This window comes from Ranitomeya variabilis, chromosome 2 (assembly GCF_051348905.1).
Source record: "Ranitomeya variabilis isolate aRanVar5 chromosome 2, aRanVar5.hap1, whole genome shotgun sequence".
NCBI lineage: Eukaryota > Metazoa > Chordata > Amphibia > Anura > Dendrobatidae > Ranitomeya > Ranitomeya variabilis.
This window is the reverse complement of record NC_135233.1, coordinates 528,218,621-528,237,201: the sequence shown is the minus strand read 5'-3', so window position 1 is coordinate 528,237,201 and position 18,581 is coordinate 528,218,621. Positions and strand designations below refer to the sequence as shown.

The following is an 18,581-nucleotide window of genomic DNA, read 5'->3' as shown; positions in this document are numbered from 1 at the left end:
GTAGTCGAGGCGGGAGATGATGAGGGCATGGACTAGGGTTTTTGCAGACTCTTGGTTTAGGAATGTACGGATCTGTGAAATATTTTTGAGTTGAAGGCGGCAGGAAGTGGAAAGGGCTTGGATATGCAGTTTGAAGGAGAGATCAGTGTCAAGGATTACCCCGGGACAGCGAGTTTGTGGGACTGGGGAGAGTGGGCAGCCGTTTACTGTAATGGATAGGTTCGTTGGGGGGGTCGCGTGAGATGGGGAAAGATGATGAATTCTGTTTTGTCCATGTTAAGTTTTAGAAATCTAGTGGAGAAGGATGAAATAGCGGATAGACATTGAGGGATTCTGGTTAGTAGGGTGGTGATATCTGGTCCAGAGATGTAGATCTGTGTGTCGTCAGCGTAGAGATGATACTGAAAACTGTGAGATTTTATGAGCTGTCCCAGGCCAAAAGTGTAAATGGAGAAGAGCAGGGGCCCTAGAACTGAACCTTGTGGGACTCCGACAGATAGGTGGCGAGGTGAGGAAGTGGCGTGTGAGACGATGAATGTCCGGTCAGTTAGGTATGATGAGATCCAGGATAGGGCCAAGTCTGTGATGCCAAGGGATGAGAGGGTCCGCAGCAACAGGGAATGGTCCACTGTGTCAAATTCAGAGGAAAGGTCCAGGAGGAGGAGGATAGAGTAGTGTTGCTTGCTCTTGGCGGTTAATAGGTCATTGGTGACCTTAGTTAGGGCAGTTTCAGTGGAGTGGTGTGACCGGAAGCCTGATTGTAAGCGGTTGAAGAGGGAGCAGGAAGACAGATGGGAGGACAGTTCAAGATGGACGTGTTGTTCCAGCAGTTTTGAGGCATAGGGGAGAAGTGATATAGGTCAGATATTGCTTTTCAACCATACTTCAACAGAATTTTTAAATAAAAAAACTCATGAAATAGGCCTGGACAGAAATGATGGTACCCCTGAAAATAATATGACAAAAGGGACATGTTAAATCAAGGTGTGTCCACTAACTAGCATCACAGGTGTCTACAATCTTGGAATCAGTGAGTGGGCCTGTATATAGGGTTACAAATACTCACTGTACTGTTTGGTGACATGGTGTGTATCACACTCAACATGGACCAGAGAAAGCAAAGGAACAAGTTGTCTCAGGATATTAGAAAGAAAATTGTAGACAAACATGTTAAAGGTAAAAGTTATAAGACCATCTCCAAGCAGCTTGATGTTCCTGCAGCATTACAGAATGCTGTAGATCAGTGTTCCCCAACTCCGGTCCTCAAGAGCCACCAACAGGTCATGTTTTCAGGATTTCCTTAGTATTGCAAAGGTGATAACTGAATCACCTGGACAAGCAAGCATTCAATCACCTGTGCAATTTTAAGGAAATCTTGAAAACATGACCTGTTGGTGGCTCTTGAGGACCGGAGTTGGGGAACACTGCTGTAGATAATCCCCGAAAGGCGGTGGCCGTATCTTAGAACTGCCAAACCAGGTGACAGGTTCCCTTTTAATCAGTATTAGTAAGCCAAAACCAGGAGTGGGTAATAAATACAGAAGTGGTGACGTGTTTCTATTAGACTTTTACTTTGATTGTTCCTCTCCTGGTGTTGTCTTACAAATACTGAGGTAAAAAAACTCACCAAATATTGAACATGTGAACGTGGCGTTACTCAACAACTAGTTACAGTGGGAATGGTTTATGGCTTAAAATAAAAAAGCTTGGATACTTATGTTTAAAATATAATTCTGCTTGTTTAAAGTTCTTGTCTGAATGTTTGGTGCAGTTTAACGAAAATTGGGATCAGGATGAAAAAAATGTTTTTCTGGGGTTGACCAGATGATGCTTTGTGGTTGTACAAACAACCCTTCCGTTTAGCTTTCCCATCCTTCAGTTGAACTAGATGAACATTTGTATTTTTTCAACCCTATTAAACTAAGTATTTTGTTTTAAGTAAATATAATGTGATCACAGCATTTGTCTGCATTGGTAGCAAATATTTTCTTGTTTAATTGGTATCATATTTTTTCCTTTCTAGACAAATCTGGCTGGAAAGCAAAATCTCTGTCCTGCCATGACTGAATCTGTAAGATCGTATCTTATTAACCTGCCGAACAGTACAAGTACTGAGGTCACTGTCACCAACAAAGATAACTATGATATTTCTAGTATACAGCAGCAGATAAGCGCAATCGAGAGATTCTTATTTAACAACAAACTGAATAGATCACGGAAAAGGAAGTCTGAGGATACTGGGATAGCAGAGGATTGAAAGGAAAGCGCACATTCACATTTGCACTTCGAGTGCAATGTTCATACTTTAACTGTAAATGTTGTTCTCTTTCAGGTTTTTGATGAGTAATTAAATTAATACTTTCAGCAGTGTCTGTTTAACTTGCTTTGCATAGTGAACATTAACGTGAAAATTATATTCTTGTTTTTATATAGGTTATATTCCATTATTTTTACAGAAAAAAGCATTAACATCCCTATTAACTTGGCAAACATAACATAACTTGCTGCAAATAGAAAAAGGCAATGGAAGGTCAGGTTATTTTTACCATTAACTTCAGCAGAGCAATAGCTCAAACAGCCGGCATCAATTGCCATAAATTATGCACTCAGAAACCTTTTGCAAACAAAGGATTCAATTCATCAAAGCTTTTAAATAAAAATTCTGGCATAAAAGGCTTTGAAAATTAGCAAAATTTTGGCACAATTTGAGGCTGTGCTAAAATGTGTGACTTTTGGTGTTCTGATGTCATTTTTGCCCCACTCTAACAAAGCGGATGAAGCTAGTGTGAGGCAGGGTCATGGTGACTGCCGCTTGTCAAATTCATGACAATTAGTGTCTTTCACTACATCACAAATCTTACACCAGGAGGGACTTAAGTAGGATTTGTCGCAACACACACAGAGGTGTTCCTCACTCCATTCCTATGATTCTTTGTGAATTGGGAGTGTGTGTCCAGCACATTTCCTCTTCAAGACTGGCACGAAGAATGCTGGTCGTGATGAATCGGGCCCATTGTATTCACAAATTCCTTGTGACTTTTTTCATGCAAAATGTTTTAAAAAAAGGGAGACCCAAACAAGTTGTATGCAAGCTGTGCAAGAAAAGTGTGATATGTTGGCTTTACTTTAATCAAAAACAATTGCATGCAGTAGTATGAAGGCATTCCCTTCTGTGGGTGCAGTTGGCCCCATTCATTACCTCTCAGTTACTTTATGTGCCACATTGCACACAACATTCTCATGTGCATTAACCTTTCATTCAATACAATACCCAAAATTTTAGCATGTATATACCCCTCCATAGGTATTTATACTCCTAAGGAGCTTTAGGCTGTGTGCACACGTATAGGAATTTTCGCATTTTTTCGCTATAAAAACGTGATACAACCGCGAAAAAAACGCATACATTAAGCATCCTATTTTTAGAATGCATTCCACATTTTTTGTGCACATGCTGCGGAATCAAATTCCGGAAAAAAACGCAGCATGTTCATTAAAGTGCAGAATTGTGTCAATTCCGCACACATAGGAATGCATTGATCCGCTTACTTCCCGCATGGGGCTATGCTATGCCCACCATGCGGGAATTAAGCAGATCATGTGTGGTTGGTACCCAGGGTGGAGGAGAGGAGACTCTTCTCTAGGCCCTGGGAACCATATAATTGTAAAAAAAAAAAAAAAAAAGAAGAAAGAATTAAAATAGAAAATCATGATATTCTCACCTTCTAGCGTCCCGCTAAGCTTTCCCGCTCCTCGCGACGCTCAAGTCCCAGTAATGCATTGCGAAAATAACCTGTGATGATGTGCGGCTTCGCGAGACCATACGTCATCTGGGGTCACGACGCAAAGCATTACTGGGACCAGAGCATAGCGAGGAGCGCAAAAGCTGCGCGAGACGCCGGAAGGTGAGAATATCATGATTTTTTATTATTATTTTTAACACGATCTCTCAATAGTAAAAAGTTGGTCACGCTTGTCAAACACTATGTTTGACAAGTGTGACCAACCTGTCAATCAGTATTCCAAGTGATGCTACAGATCGCTTGGAAAGCGCTAGCATTCTGCAAGCTAATTATGCTTGCAAAATGCTAGTGTTTAGCAGGAAAACGTATGCCATTCCGCATGCGATATACCCGCGGCAGGAGTTGCAGAATTGCCGCAGAAATTTCCGCGGCAATTCAGCAACGTGTGCACTTAGCCTTATTCCTGCTTCAAAATAGAATCAAGGAACCCTGATTTGGGGAGCACTGCATAGGAATAGGTAAACAGGTCTGCACATCACAGTCAACTTAATTTGCTTACACTCACAGTAAAGTCTAGAAACGGAATAGAAAAAAATTTATTAGATGTGATGGGTTATTTCCAAACTAAATATATCATGATATGAACTATAACAGATCTTTGTGGTTTTACATACAGTGGCACGTGAAAGTTTTGGCACCACTGGTCAAAATTACTGTTATTGTGAAATCCATACTAGACTTCCTCTAAAGGCGCAAGATGAAGGTTTTACAATGACCCTCACAGTCCCCTGATCTGAATCATTCAAAATCTGTGGCTAGACCTCAAATAGAAGTACATGCAAGGCGATCCAGGAATCTCACAGAATTATTCCAAGGAAGAAAGGATGAAAATTAGTGATGAGCGAATGTGCTTGCCACTACTCTTTACTCGCCCAAGTATCACGGTACTCGGTGAGTACCGAGCATTTGCAGGATTATTCGGCAGTAGGCCAGGTCTCGGCCCTGCAATTTTGGCACTCTTTAGAGCGCCAATGAGCATGCAGGGATTGTCTCACATGCATTGTAATACCGCAGCCATCTTTGTTGTGGTATTACAATGACTGGCTTGCCACACAGCATCATCGGATCTATAAGAGACTACACTACACTATTTTGGAGTACAAAAAAAAACAAACTCCAGGCCACATGTTGGGTCTATACACTATTTTGGGGTAAAAAATAAAAAAAATACATGTCACGTATTGAACAGTCTGTTATCTCCGTCAGACTCCTGGTCTATCTGTGCTCTACAAATAGTTGCTTTTCAGGCCTACCTTCCACTTTTTGGGCTGTCTGCTATACCCTTGGTCTATACATTATTTTGGGGTAAAAAATAAAAAATACAGGCCACCTATTCAACAGTCTGTAATCTCCTTCAGACTGCTGGTCTATTTGTGGCCTACAAATTGTGGCAATTCTGGCCTACATTCCACTGTCTTTGCTGTCTGTTACCCGAGTTCTGCACACTATTTTGGGGTATAAAATAAAACAAATACAGACCATGTATTGAAGTCTGTTATCTCCGTCAGACTCCTGGCCTATTTTTGGCCTACAAATTGTGGCCATTCAGGCCTATATTCCACTGTCTTTGCTGTTACCCTAGTTCTGTACACTATTTTGGGTATAAAATTAAAAAAACTCCAGGCCACATATTGAAGAGTGTGATATCTCCATCAGACTCCTGGTCTGTCTGTCTGTCTATCTGTGCTCTACAAATAGTTGCTTTACAGGCCAAATTCCACTTTTTTTGCTGTCTGCTACCCTAGGTCTATACACTATTTTGGGGTAAAAACTAAAAAAACATAGACCAAGTATTGAACAGTGTTATCTCCGTCAGACTCCTGGTCTATGTGTGCTCTACAAATAGTTGCTTTTCAGGCCTACGCCCACTTTTTTAGCTGTCCGCTACCCTAGGCCAATACAAGTATTTTGAGGTAAAAAAAAATATTAAAACTCCAAGCCACATATTGAAGAGTGTGATATCTCCATCAGACTCCTGGTCTTTCTGTGCTCTACAAATAGTTGATTTTCAGGCCTACATTCCTCTTTTTGGGCTGTCTGCTACCCTAATTCTATACACTATTTTGGGGTAAAAAGTAAAAAAAAAAAAAATACAGGCCACGTATTCAACAGTCTGTTATCTCCTTCAGACTCCTGGTCTATTCGTTGCCTACAAATTGTGGCAATTCAGGCCTACATCCCACTGTCTTTGCTGTCTGTTACCCTAGTTCTGTACACTATTTTGGGGTATAAAATAAAAAAACGCCAGACCACATATTGAAGAGTGTCATATCTCCGTCAGACTACTGGTCTATCTGTGCTCTACAAATAGTTGCTTTTCAGGCCTACCTTCCACTTTTTGGGCTGTCTGCTATCCTAGGTCTATACATTATTTTGGGGTAAAAAATAAAAAATACAGGCCACCTATTCAACAGTCTGTTATCTCCTTCAGACTCCTGGTCTATTTGTGGCCTACAAATTGTGGCAATTCAGGCCTACATCCCACTGTCTTTGCTGTCTGTTACCCTAGTTCTGTACACTCTTTTGGGGTATAAAATAAAAAAACGCCAGACAACATATTCAAGAGTGTGATATCTCCGTCAATCTCCTGGTCCATCTGTGCTCTACAAATAGTTGCTTTTCAGGCCTACATTTCACTTTTTTGGCTGTTCGTTACCCTAGGTCTATACAGTATTTTGGGTAAAAAAAAATTAAAAAAACTCCAGGCCACATTTTGAAGAATGTGATATCTCCATCAGACTCCTGGTCTATCTGTGATCTACAAATAGTTGCTTTTCAGGCCTACATTCCACTTTTTTGCCTTTCTGCTACCCTCGCTCAAAACACGATTTCGGGATAAAAAATAAAAAAACACCGGCCACATATTGAACAGTCTGATATCTCTGTGACACACCTCATCTATCTGTGGCCTACAAATTGTGTCATTAGATTAGGTGATTGTATTCACCTTTTCATTAAAATTGGCAAGGCACGTGGCAAGGGACGGGGAAGCGGACTTGATGGTGATGGTGCATGCAGAGGTCGAGGCCGTGGGCAAGCTGAAAGTGGGCCACAACAAACCCCCACATCTTCTCGCAACAGATTCCAGTCAGAATTCATAGGGGACAGCAGAACAGCACTCGACACCAGAGCAGCGTGAAAAGGTAGTTGGTTGGGTGGTGGATAATGCTTTCAGTCACTTCGCCACCACCACCAGCACCTTGACTTCCACACGGTCAAGTCTGAGTAGCCGTTACTCTGAACCGCATATTCCTCATCCTAATTCTCCTTCCTCCCACCATGGTGAGAGCCCTGAGACAACTAATTCAACACTTGGACACTCTGAAGAGTTGTTCACTTTTCCATTTATCAATTCAGGCCTTTCTCCTGGTCCACTTGAAGCAAGGCAAGATGAGATCGCATGTAGCGATGCCCAAATATTTGAGCAGACATGGTCACACGAAGGCGACAGTGTTAACGTGTCATAAGAGGTGGACGATGATGAGACAATTGCCAAAAAATCAGGACGACCACCAAAGTGCGGAAGTGGAAGAAGAGATGGTGGATGATAAAATAACTGACCCATCCTGGCTGGAGGACTTGCAGAGCGAGTACAGCAGCACATAGGGGGATGAAGGCGTAGCAGCCCAACAGGCAGGAAGATGCAGTGTGGTGTCCACACTCAGAAGGCAGGCAACCATTCCACGCAACACCAACATGACGGAAGTTGCCAGTCCAACTGTAAGGTCTTCCTGTGTCTGGTTGTTTTTTTAAAGACTCTGCCAATAACCCCCTACAGGCCATTTGCAACACCTGCCATGCCCGCATCAGCAGGGGTAGCAAAGCTACCAGCCTGACCACCACCAGCATGATCAGGCACATCGCAGAAAAGCACCAGACTTTGTGGGCCGAACCAGAGGTACCAGGAACAGTGGCTGCGGGTAACACCACTCCTCCTTCCACTTTTGTGCGTGAAAGCCAATCCCCTGTCCACGATGCATGTGAAGAAGCCTCCTGCCCTGCACCTGCCAATACCCAGACTCAACTAGCACCATCACCGAGCATGTCCATGTCCTAGCGCAGCCTTCAGTTGTCCATACCACAGTCATTGGAACGCAATTGGAAGTACGCCTCCAAAGCCCCACAGGCCACAGTACTAAATTCACAAATTTCTCTTCTGCTTGCGCTTTAAAATATTGCCTTTTAGGCTCTTGGAGATGGAAGGTTTTCGCAACCTGATTGCAGCAGCCGTCCCAAGGTATTCGGTTCCCAGCCACCAGTATTTCTCCCGGTATGCCGTCCCGGCATTACACAAGCACGTGTCCCACAACATTAGCCATGCCCTCAACAATGCTGTTAATGGGAAAGTCCACCTAACCATGGAAACGTGTACATCTCACTGACAGCACACTGGGTTAACATAGTGGAAGCCGGGACCCAGTCGGACCTTGGGATGGTGCACGTCCTCCCAACCCCAAGGAATGCGGGTCCTACGTCAATCTGGGTTGCCCCCACAGTCTAAGGGTATGTGCACACGCTGCGGATTTTGCTGCGGATCCGCAGCAGATCTGACGCTGCGGATCCGCAGCAGTTTTCCCAAAGTTTACAGTACCATGTAAACCTATGGGAAAAAAAAACGCTGTGCACATGCTGCGGAAAAATCAGCGCGGAAACGCAGCAGATTATTTTCCGCAGCATGTCAATTCTTTGTGCGGATTCCGCAGCGGTTTTCAACCTGCACCAATAGGAAAGTGCAGTTGAAAAACCGCAGAGGAATCCGCAGAAGAAACCGCGAGAAAATCCGCAGTGAAAACCGCAGTGGTTTTGCACTGCGGATTTACCAAATCCGCTGCGGAAAAATCTGCAGCAGAATCCGCAACGTGTGCACATACTCTAAAGCTCCTGCACCTCCTCCTCTTCAGCCTCCATCTCTGAAAGTAGCACATCAGTCACAAGCTGGAAGCACTGCCTCAGCCAAGCACCAACAGGCTGTGCTGAAGCTAATCAGCTTATGTGACAAACTGCACAATGCTGAAGAGTTCTGGACAGCTCTGAAAGAGCAGTCAGATCTGTGGCTGACACCGCTGAACCTACAGCCAGGCATGGTCGTGTGTGACAATGGCTGGAACCTGGTGGCAGCTCTGAGGCGAGGCGAGCTCACACATGTGCCTTGCTGGCCCATGTGCTTAACCTCGTGGTTCAGCATTTTCTCAAAACCTACCCGGAGCTGCCAGATCTGCTTATAAAAGTACGCCGACTTTCTGCCCTTTTTAGAAAGCCAGCTTCAACTTCAGCCGCCCTTGCCATGCTTCAGCAGCATTTGCAGTTTTCGGCTCACCGACTAGTGTGTGATGTCCCCAAGTTTTGAACTCTACACTGCATATGTTGGAAGGTATTTGTGAGCAGAAGAGGGCAGTTGTTGACTACCAGCATCAACAAGGCCGTCGTTATTCAGTTCAGACTCCACACAAGACCTCAGGAGTGGACATGGATGTCAGACATCTGTACCATCCTGCAAAACTTTAAGGAGTCAACCAAGATGGTAAGCGGCAATGATGCCATAATTAGTGACACCATCCTGCTTCTCGGCATTCTGAAAAGCTTTCAGCTCATAATTAAAGAGGATGCATTGCAGGTGGAGCACGAGGACATGGAACAAGGAACCATGCAGGGTGATTACACACAGCCCAGCCTCATGTCGTCCCAACGTGGATTGGTTGACAATGAGGAAGAGGAAGAACAGGAGCTACTTTCATGCGGTATAGACGGTACTACAAGCACAACTGTCATAACGTCTGTTGAGCGTGGATGGCCTGAGGACAGGTAGGAGGAAGAGGAGACCTTGGTCACTTGTCTTGTTGTTGAGGACATGGAAGGCTTTCCTGTTACCAGTCTAGCACACATGGTGACTATGTTGTGCTGCCTTTCCTGTGACCGTCATTACTGGGCAATGACAATTTTAGGCCCACGCTACAAGGAGAACTTTCAATCTCTTCTTCCAGAGGCAGACAGGTGTACTAAAATGGTGCAGTACCAGAGGACCATTGTTGCGGAATTATTAAAAAAAAATTCCCATCTGCAAATGCTGGCGGCAGACATCACAGTGCGTTGGACAACCAAGGAATACAGGCGAGAGACAACTCCAATCCAGCAGTGGCAGGGCAACACTGGCAAAGTTCTGGGACAGTTTTCTCAGACCCTCCCATCGCCCTGGCCCAGAGGTGTGGGGTAATGTCACAAGGAATGGAATGTTTGGGAAGATAATGAGGGAGTACCTTGCTGACCGTACCAACGTCCTCCGTGATTCCACTGTGCCTTTTAATTATTGGGTATTCAAGCTGGACACGTGGCATGAACTGGCTCTCTATGCTTTGGAGGACCTGGCCTGCCCTGCCGCTAGCGTTTTGTCAGAGCGGTTTTTTAGTGCCGCTGGTGGAATTATAACAGATAAGTGCATTCGCCTATCAAATGAAAATGCAGACAGGCTGACACTTTCAAAAATGAACAAGGGCTGGATTGGGCAAGACTACTCTACACCACCAAATGACAGCGAAACATAACTTCCAATATAGTGTCTTTTTGGGAGGTGCATTCCCATGCACCACTTCATACCCACACATGGGTATATGCTTCCTTATTTTGGCTATTTCGTGTCCTCCTCCTTATCCTCATGATCCACCACCGCTAGAACGCCAGGATAAATGTGTTCTGTGATGCTACAGCCAGTCTTTTTTAAGGGTGTCTGGGGCCCGTAAAAAAAATTAAAAAGTGTACCCCACATGGGGAAATGTTTGTCAGCCCATGCACTTAGTATAGGAGAGCTGCTCCTTTAAATTGGGAAAACATTCATAGGAGGACATCCTCCCCCTCGATTCAGACACCACCACGAACACGAGGGTGAACGTATTCAGCAATGCAAGAGTCACACTAATTTTTGGTAAGGGGGTTTATGATGCCCGTAAAGAATTACCAAAAAAAAAAAAAGTAGACCCTCAGGGGAAAATGTTTGTCAGCCTTTACAGTTAGTGTATGGGCATTCCAAGTATAGGTGAAGCGCTCCTTTATAAGGTGAAAAAATTTTATGAGACCCTCCTCCACGTTTCTTCCAAGGGGGATTGTGGTGCGTGCAAATTACGGCCAGGCCTTGCATTCACTTCATGGACAAAATTTATGGTAATTAAAAAAAAATATATATATAAATAATGGGAACTTTTGTTTTATGTGGCCATCCAGTACGTGGTTTCAAAGGATTACTGGAGTGCATGCAACATTGGTGCAGGGCAAACCTTGCATTCACTGCATAAGCAAACAGTATGGGAGAGACACTTTTTTCTATTGGGAAAAATGTTGTCCTGAGGCCCTCAAGTATGTCTGCTGAAATAGTTATTGGGGTGCATGTAACATTGGTTCAGGGCAGGCCTTGCATTCAATGCATAAGCAAACAGTATGGGAGAGACACTTTCTTCTGAGAACAATTTTGTCATGATGCCCTTAAGTATGTCTGCTGAAAGGATTATTGGGGTGCATGTACCGTACCTACCAAAAGTTTGGACACACCTCATTTAAAGATTTTTATGTATTTTCATGACTATGAAAATTGAAAATTCACACTGAAGGCATCAAAACTATGAATTAACACATGTGGAATTATATACTTAACAAAAAAGTGTGAAACAACTGAAAATATGTCTTATATTCTAGGTTCTTCAAAGTAGCCACCTTTTGCTTTGATGACTGCTTTGCACATTCTTGGCATTCTCTTGATGAGCTTCAAGAGGTAGTCACCGGAAATGGTTTTCACTTCACAGGTGTGGCCGGTCAGGTTTAAAAAGTGGGATTTCTTGCCTTATAAATGGGGTTGGGACCATCAGTTGTGTTGAGCAGAAGTCTGGTGGATACACAGCTGATAGTCCTACTGAATAGACTGTTAGATTTTGTATTATGGCAAGAAAAAAGCAGCTAAGAAAAATGAGTGGCCATCATTACTTTAAGAAATGAAGGTCAGCCAGTCCGAAAAATTGGGAAAACTTTGAAAGTGTCCCCAAGTGCAGTTGCAAAAACCATCAAGCGCTACAAAGAAACTGGCTCACATGAGGACCACCCCAGGAAAGGAAGACCAAGAGTCACCTCTGCTTCTGAGGATAAGTTTATCCGAGTCACCAGCCTCAGAAATCGCAGGTTAACAGCAGCTCAGATTAGAGACCAGGTCAATGCCACACATTGTTCTCGCAGCAGACACATCTCTACAACAACTGTTAAGAGGAGACTTTGTGCAGCAGGCCTTCATGGTAAAATAGCTGTTAGGAAACCACTGCTAAGGACAGGCAACAAGCAGAAGAGACTTGTTTGGGCTAAAGAACACAAGGAATGGACATTAGACCAGTGGAAATCTGTGCTTTGGTCTGATGAGTCCAAATTTGAGATCTTTGGTTCCAACCACTGTGTCTTTGTGTGACGCAGAAATGGTGAACGGATGGACTCTACATGCCTGGTTCCCACTGTGAAGCATGGAGGAGGTGGTGTGATGGTGCTTTGCTGGTGACACTGTTGGGGATTTATTCAAAATTGATGGCCTACTGAACCAGCATGGCTACCACAGCATCTTGCAGCGGAATCCTATTCCATCTGGTTTGCGCTTAGTTGGACCATCATTTATTTTTCAACAGGACAATGACCCCAAACACACCTCCAGGCTGTGTAAGGGCTATTTGACCAAGAAGGAGAGTGTGATGGGGTGAAACGCCAGATGACCTGGCCTCCACAGTCACCAGACCTAAACCCAATCAAGATGGTTTGGGGTGAGCTGGACCGCAGAGTGAACGCAAAAGGGTCAACAAGTGATAAGCTTCTCTGGGAACTCCTTCAAGATTGTTGGAAGACCATTCCCGGTGACTACCTCTTGAAGCTCATCAAGAGAATGCCAAGAGTGTGCAAAGCAGTCATCAAAGCAAAAGGTGGCTACTTTGAAGAACCTAGAATATAAGACATATTTTCAGTTGTTTCACACTTTTTTGTTAAGTATATAATTCCACATGTGTTAATACATAATAGTTCTGATGCCTTCAGTGTGAAAGTACAATTTTCATAGTCATGAAAATACAGAAACATCTTTAAATGAGGTGTCCGAACTTTTGGTCTGTAATATATCTCTATATCTCTATCTCTGAATGCGTGCGTGCGTGCGTGCATCCGGGATTGGCATCTGCACCATCGCAGCTACAGCCACAAAATTTTGCACAGTCACACCTCTGGACCCTGAGAGCGTCATAGGCTATGTTGTGAGGCGAAATTTTAACGCCGCGCGTTCCAATTCACCAAACAATTTTGCCCCTATCTACATAATGGGGAAAAAATGAAAGGAAAAGTGTTGGAGGCAAATTGACAGCTGCCAGATGTGAACAAGGGAGACTTAAAGAATGAGAGCGATGCGCCAAAGAGTATATACCGTACAGTTGCTAAGGTGGGGCCCCGACATGAGATACTCACCACACACGGGGATATGAACACACACAAAATGCGCCACACACTACCACGTGCTTGAACACATATCACCCTCAGCACACATTTCACCACACATACACCAACCTCGCCACATAAAAGTCAAAACACAAAAGTCGCCGCGCAAAACTCGCCACATGCAAAACTAGGCTCACGTAAAACTCGCCACACGTGCAAAACTCACCTCATGGAAAACTCGCCACATGCAAAACTTGCACACGCGGAAAAATTGCAACATGCACAAAAGTTGCAACACATGCAAAAGTTGCCTCACACCAAACTTGCACATACTCAAAAACTTCCTGTTGGCTGGGGATTTATCAGGCTGCCAATTTAGCTTACAAATACTGAGGTAAAAATACTGAGCAAATAACGTGTGAACGAGGTCTAATACAGGAGGAGATGACACACAGATATATACTACTAGATGGTGGCCCGATTCTAATGCATCGGGTATTCCAGAATATGTATGTGTAGCATAGAGCGCAGCCCACGGTGCATAGAGCGCAGCCCACGGTGCATAGAGCGCAGCCCACGGTGCATAGAGCGCAGCCCACGGTGCATAGAGCGCAGCCCACGGTGCATAGAGCGCAGCCCACGGTGCATAGAGCGCAGCCCACGGTGCATAGAGCGCAGCCCACAGTGCATAGAGCGCAGCCCACAGTGCATAGAGCGCAGCCCACGGTGCATACTGCGCAGTCCACGTTGCATACTGCGCAGCCCACGTATTATACTGCACAGCCCACGTATATAGCAATGTGAGCATGATATCCCTGTTAAAAAAAAAAAAAAAAAAAATAGTTATATACTCACCTTCCGTTGGTGCCTGGATCCATGAAGCGGTTACCGACGCTTGGGATCCAGCAAAGCTCCGCTGAGCCGCTCGCGCCGGCCGCCATCTTGCGTTCCCAGGATGCATTGCGAAATTACCCAGAAGACTTAGCGGTCTCGCGAGACCGCTAAGTCTTCTGGGTAACTTCACAATGTATCGCCGGGAACGGAAGATGGCGGCCGGTGGACTACGGAGTCTGAGTATAGCAGGTTTTTTGTTTTTTTTTAATTTTTAACATTACATTTTTTTTTACTATTGATGCCGCATAGGCTGCATCAATAGTAAAAAATTGGGGACACAGGGTTAATAGCAGCGGTTACGGAGTGCGTTACCGCCGGCATTAACCCTGTGTGAGCGGCGACCGGAGGGGAGTATGCGGGCGTCGGGCAGTGAGTGCGGGGAGTAAGGAGCGGCCATTTTCTTCCGGACTGTGCGCGTCGCTGATTGGTCGTGGCAATGGCCGTGGGCGTTTTGCCACGACCAATCAGCGACTTGGATTCCATGACAGACAGACGCCGCGACCAATGAATATCCATGACAAACAGAAGGACAGACAGACGGAAGTGACCCTTAGACAATTATATAGTAGATATACAGGAGGAGATGACATACAGGTATATACTATATATGGGAGGAGATGACACACAGGTATATACTAAATACAGGAGGAGATGACACTGGTATATACTATATACAGGGGAGATGACAGGTATATACTATATATAGGAGGAGATGACATACAGGTATATAGTATATGCAGAAGAGATGACATACAGGTATATACTATATACAGGAGGAGATGACATATATACAATATATAGGAGATGACATACAGCAGGTATATACTATTTACAGGGGAGATGACATACAGGTATATACTATATACAGGAGATGACATACAGGTGTATACTATATATAAGGGAGATGACAAACATGTATATACTGAGGGGAAAATGAGAGGTGTGAGGTGAAAATGAGGGGTGTGAGGTGAAAATGAAAAGGTGCGAGTGCAAAATGAGAGGAGTGAGGGAAAATAGTGGAGTGATCGGAAAATGACAGATGTGAGGTCGAAATGACAAGTGTCATGAGAGGCGTGAGGGGGAAAATGAGAGGAGTGAGGGGGAAAATGAGAGGAGTGAGGGGGAAAATGAGAGGTGTAAGGGAGAAAAAATGAGAGATGTGAGGGGGGAAATGAGAGGTGTGAGGGGGAAAATGAGAGAAGTGAGGTGCTATAACTAACCACAGATATTTACTATGCCCAGGCAACGCCGGGCTCTTCAGCTAGTAGAGATAGTGTATGTGTGTATGTGTGTGTGTGTGTGTGTGTGTGTGTGTGTGTGTGTGTGTGTGTGTGTGTGTGTGTGTGTGTGTGTGTGTGTGTGTGTGTGTGTGTATATATATATATCTCTCTCCAAAAAACAGAGGCAGCGCACCATTAGCAGTGGAAAAAGCAGGAGCTACTTTTATTAGCCCATCTCAGCAACGTTTCACCGTTACGGTTCTAATAGATGTGAACCTTTTTCAAGCCTTCAGAATTGAACAGCCAATCACAGTGATCGGGAGGCCGGATGGGGGAGGACGCAGCTCTGGATGCAGACATCATCTTCCCTGAGGTAAGATGGCATCGGAATTTTAATGTGATCACCGTGACTTAAGTCGCAGTGTTGCATTAAAGGGCATGACGTACTATTCCGTCCATGGGTATTAAGGCCCAGGTCACATGGATGGAATAGTAAGTCGGATGGCAGAAAGCGGTTAAAAAGAGAAAAAACATAGTGACATTTTAGCCAAATTGTTTTGTTTTTGTTTATTTATTTTTACAAATAAACACAAGTCATAGGAAAGAAATTTTACCACTATCATGAAATACAATATGTCACGAAAAAATAATTTCTGAATCAGCGGGACACGTTGATTCGTTCCAGAGTTATAACCTCAAAAGGGACAGCGGTCAGAATTGTAAAAATTGGCCCGGTCATTAAACGTGCAAACCACCCTTGGGGGGTAAAGTTCAAATCACCCATTTGCCCCATTCAAAATAAAAACAAAAAAAAACACATTTGGTTTTGCCGAGTTCACAATCACCCGATCAATATATAAAAAATTAAACCATATCGGTAGACAGCGCTACGAGAAAAATATAAAACCGCCAGAATTACATTTTTTTGCAACATTGTAATAAAATGCAACAGCAGCAGATCAAAACATTACATCTACCCCAAAATGGAAAACGTCAGCTTGGAGCACTAAAAATATTTTTTTTTGTTTGCAAACTTTTAATTATTTTTTCCCCACTTAAAATGAAGCAGAACCTATACACGTTTGGTGTATGAACTTGTACTGACCTGGAGAATCATAATGGCAGGGGTCAGTTTTAGCATTTGGCGAACATGGTGTAAAAAAAAAAAAAAGTTGTGAAATTGCACACTATTTTGCAATTTCACCACACTTTGAATTGGTTTCCTGTACATAATACGGTAAAACCAATGGCGTCGTTCAAAACAACAACTAATCCCGCAAAAAACAAGCCCTCACATGGCCATATTAACCAAAAAAATTAAAAAGTTATGGCTCTGGGAAGACTGGGAGCAAAAAAAAAAAAAAAAAAAAACCATGTAAAAACTGAAAATCCCAAGGACCTGAAATGGGAAAGTTGGATTAAACGAAAATACACCTCATATCCTTATTTGTCTTTCCGGTCTGTTCTGAATGTGGTGTAACCCTCTACGTTTGTCACTATTCATGGCTCTTGCAGCCAAGTTTCTGAAATGTCCACTACATTTCTAAATGTTTTAAATAGTTGAAGGTTCCATAGCAATTTTGTCTATTTTTTATGAGATTGCACACAAACGGTGCCACTGTAGTTCAAGTTTACCTGCAGCTGTTTTTATAGGTAAAACGTTCAGGATTTAAAAAAAAACAAAACAAGATTTCCTGATGTGAGCAAATACGGATGATTGATTATCAGTGTCCAGAGCTCTACTCGTCACGGACCCTGCCTGAGGGCGAGTGACCTTGGATACCAAAGTACCACTAACATGTAGAAGTTGGTAATTATTATTATTTAGAAATCTACATTTAAAGGGAACCTGTCGCTGGGGACATTAATGAAGGCAGAGGAGGCGGCGCGCAGAGGGGCTGATTGATGGCTGGGAGGCGTTTGTGTCCGGGGGGGAAAAGACGTCCCCCCCCCGGACAGACTAAAGGTATGGTGCGCAAATTATAAAAATTGATATTGCAGCGTTGGAGGGGACCCCCAAAAAAAGAGCTACCTTCACAGAATGCAGCATTAGAATTATTCCAGGTAGTAAAAAAAGTTACAAGACTCTACTTTATGATCAAATATTTTTATTTAAAACACATGTACAACCCCATTGGGAGATCCATTTGAAGCCCGGAAGAAATCGTGCAAGTCCAGAGTAGTTGGGATGTTTATTTTGGTGTTCAGGCGTCAGAAATGCTATGGAGACTGTTCTTCACTTTGTTTAAGTTAATTTTCCAGGAGTTGAGAATATCATATAACTGTTGCCACTGCTGCTTCCCAAACGTTCTGTGTGTGCTGTGACTATAAAAATTAAATCAAAATGTAAATCCTGCAATACCGCCAAGATGGTTCTGCAATTATTCTAACTGTAGTTTAATAATTTCTTTCTGCGCCGCTGGTTCCAAAGCACAATTCCCATTTTACAAGCCAAACTATAGAAAGATGCGCAGCTAATTAGCATTCAGGCCACTTTCACGGTCATTAAGTGAAATGTGCTGGAAAATAGGACACTTTCATTAAATAAGCTAATCACATTCAGCTCTGTGCTTTAATAAAATTATAATAAATAGGCAGCATTTAACTACAAGCACATGACGGGAACGGGCTAAAATATTAAACAGATATATTATGAGAAATAATTTAAAAAAAAAACCTAGAGATTGCACATTGCGGTAGGGAAATGGATTGCCTTACCTCACAACAACTTTCTTCTGTGTCTGGTCAATCTTGCAGTATACCATCTTAGTTTTCACAGCTGTAATTACAAATATGAGCATCCTGTATGTTACAAAATTAAAATATTGCAAAAAACATAGAGCTATATATGACATTGTACTAAAAGGTCCTGGACCATCACAAAATTTAAACGGGGCTTGCTAGTAGTCACATTCCAAACAAGGATGTGAAGACTTGACATGCATGGCAGATATCCCTAAAATGTGCTGGCAACAACGGGGGTTCATTTACATGGAGATATTATGGCTCTGTAAAATATTTCTGAAAGTATGAACTACATCTCTGCATGTCTCACATACAGAGAGAACAAATGCTGTACTACAGAGTAACACTCCTCTAGCTCTGCAATAGTCCGCTATAGTTGGGATTTCCCCTACAGGAAAATCTGAAGAATGCCTTCTAATCAGAACCACGAGAGCTGCAGGAGGGTTTAACTGTGGAGATATAACCGTGTGTATATACGTATCTA

The 18,581-nt window shown here is 43.4% G+C and overlaps 2 protein-coding genes across 2 annotated transcripts in view; one reads left to right on the top strand and one right to left on the bottom strand.

Annotated features, from left to right (window-relative positions):
* The window catches only part of LOC143803871 (uncharacterized), an 86,142-nt gene extending 83,555 nt beyond the window's left edge, over positions 1–2,587 (top strand). The window contains exon 6 of the mRNA XM_077281633.1: positions 2,024–2,587. Within this exon, the coding sequence (XP_077137748.1) occupies positions 2,024–2,257 (234 nt within the window). The 3' untranslated portion in view covers positions 2,258–2,587. The remainder of the gene's footprint in view (positions 1–2,023) is intronic.
* Positions 2,588–17,443: 14,856 nt separating this feature from the next.
* EIF3M (eukaryotic translation initiation factor 3 subunit M) overlaps positions 17,444–18,581 on the bottom strand; it is a 50,678-nt gene continuing 49,540 nt past the window's right edge. Inside the window, exons 10-11 of the mRNA XM_077288088.1 lie at positions 18,071–18,131; positions 17,444–17,677 (exon numbers count right to left, since the gene is read on the bottom strand). Of these exons, the coding sequence (XP_077144203.1) occupies positions 17,557–17,677; positions 18,071–18,131 (182 nt within the window). The 3' untranslated portion in view covers positions 17,444–17,556. The remainder of the gene's footprint in view (positions 17,678–18,070; positions 18,132–18,581) is intronic.